General features: G+C 40.2%; 1 protein-coding gene across 1 annotated transcript in view; it reads right to left on the reverse strand.

The window, feature by feature from the left end:
• slc30a6 (solute carrier family 30 member 6) overlaps window positions 1-1,522 on the reverse strand; it is a 63,801-nt gene that overhangs the window by 58,821 nt on the left and 3,458 nt on the right. Inside the window, exon 3 of the mRNA XM_014029257.1 lies at window positions 1,060-1,146. Coding sequence (XP_013884711.1) covers window positions 1,060-1,146 — 87 coding nt within the window. The remainder of the gene's footprint in view (window positions 1-1,059; window positions 1,147-1,522) is intronic.

Genomic DNA, 1,522 nt, shown 5'->3' on the forward strand with positions numbered 1-1,522 from the left:
CTCTTGCTCTCTTTAAATAAAGCAACGCCACTTCCTCGTCCGACATTAAACAGAGCCCGAGGGAGGGAGGGGCGGGGAGGCTGTTGCCGTGCAGCGCTTCAAGAGCTGACCTGCGTCTGACCTCAAAGTGCACGAGCGACCAACTTCAGCGTTGGCTGCGATTTTGAAGCTGAAATCGCGTTCGGTTTGAACGCAGCTTAAGTATCCTTTTTTAATTAAAGCTTAAATATAAACTTACATACCAGCAGTTCATTCTTGTGTTGTAGTTTAACCTCCGACTGCTAGTTGGCAGCAGTCAGACACTTTGGCTCCTCCACTCCTGAGGACCCAGAGTGTTTAATGCTAGCTCAAACGTTAGCATTGTGAGTAAGCATTAGCACTAAGTAGTGATGGCTCTTTCCTGATCTTATCCACCTTCCTCACTCACAAAGAAAAACCTCAACGTCTTCAGTTCTGTTCCGTCTCTTGGGCAACACCACAGTCTCCAAACCATTCAACATACTGTAGCTGGTCTCACCTCCGTCTTCCTGCCATGCTTTTATCACAAATCAATCATAAAAATCTTTCTCCGTCCACTCCATCCTGCCTTTAACATTAAAGGATAAAAGTGTTTCGGTGACTATTCCTAACTAAAACAAAGGCTGACCAAAAAAAAAAAAAGATTCATAGCTCCCTCTTCAGGAAACAACAAACCAGAAGTGTCTGAAAAAGCCAAATAAAGTTCAGATAAGGCAGAAATAAAGACGACAGCAGGTGAAACTCTGCAGCGACCAGCACATGGCTGATGTTTCATTCCTCTGAGGGTTTCCTTCAGAACAGACAGTCCTACCAGGAAAACAGGATTACTGGAGGTGTTTCGCTCTGACAGCATGACTCAGATCCAGCAGCTAACAGGCTTACAGCATCGTGGGATTAGAAAGGAAGGATTCCCCTCATGTTTACTACCGAACAGAACATAAGAAGAAGCTGGGATGATGGGAGCAGAGGAAAGATTAAAGAAATAAAATGTCCCAAATCACATCTTTAGAAGAATCTAAATAGATTTCACCAAATTCTTACCCGTCTATCTGAGGACACCAGCCTGAATTCCTGCAGAAGTTTCCCAAAAATGGATCTGTGTGACTTTCTAAATGGATGAATTGTACCCTGAAAATACAATAAAAAAAGAAAAAAAAACGTCAAACCTGAATACATTTGGGCATAAAACACAAATCAAAACTTCTTAATTAGCTAAAACAAGAGTGTAAAACTAAATAAAATACTTTAATTTAAAAATGTTAAGTAGGTCCAACGGATGGGTTCTTCTTTAGTGATGAGACTGAATCTCTTTGAGAAGAGACGACACGTTTCATTAAAGAACACATCCAGAGGAACTACTTCACTTTTTTTTTTACCTGGACTACTGAGGTGCATCAGGACAAAATACTTGCATGATTATCAGAATTTACAATAAGATGAATTAATAAAAAAAAAAAAACAGAACCAGTTGTTTTTCTTGTCAAGTCCTCATATATATATATAT

The sequence above is a fragment of the Austrofundulus limnaeus genome, unplaced genomic scaffold (assembly GCF_001266775.1).
Source record: "Austrofundulus limnaeus strain Quisiro unplaced genomic scaffold, Austrofundulus_limnaeus-1.0 Scaffold875, whole genome shotgun sequence".
Classification (NCBI taxonomy): domain Eukaryota; kingdom Metazoa; phylum Chordata; class Actinopteri; order Cyprinodontiformes; family Rivulidae; genus Austrofundulus; species Austrofundulus limnaeus.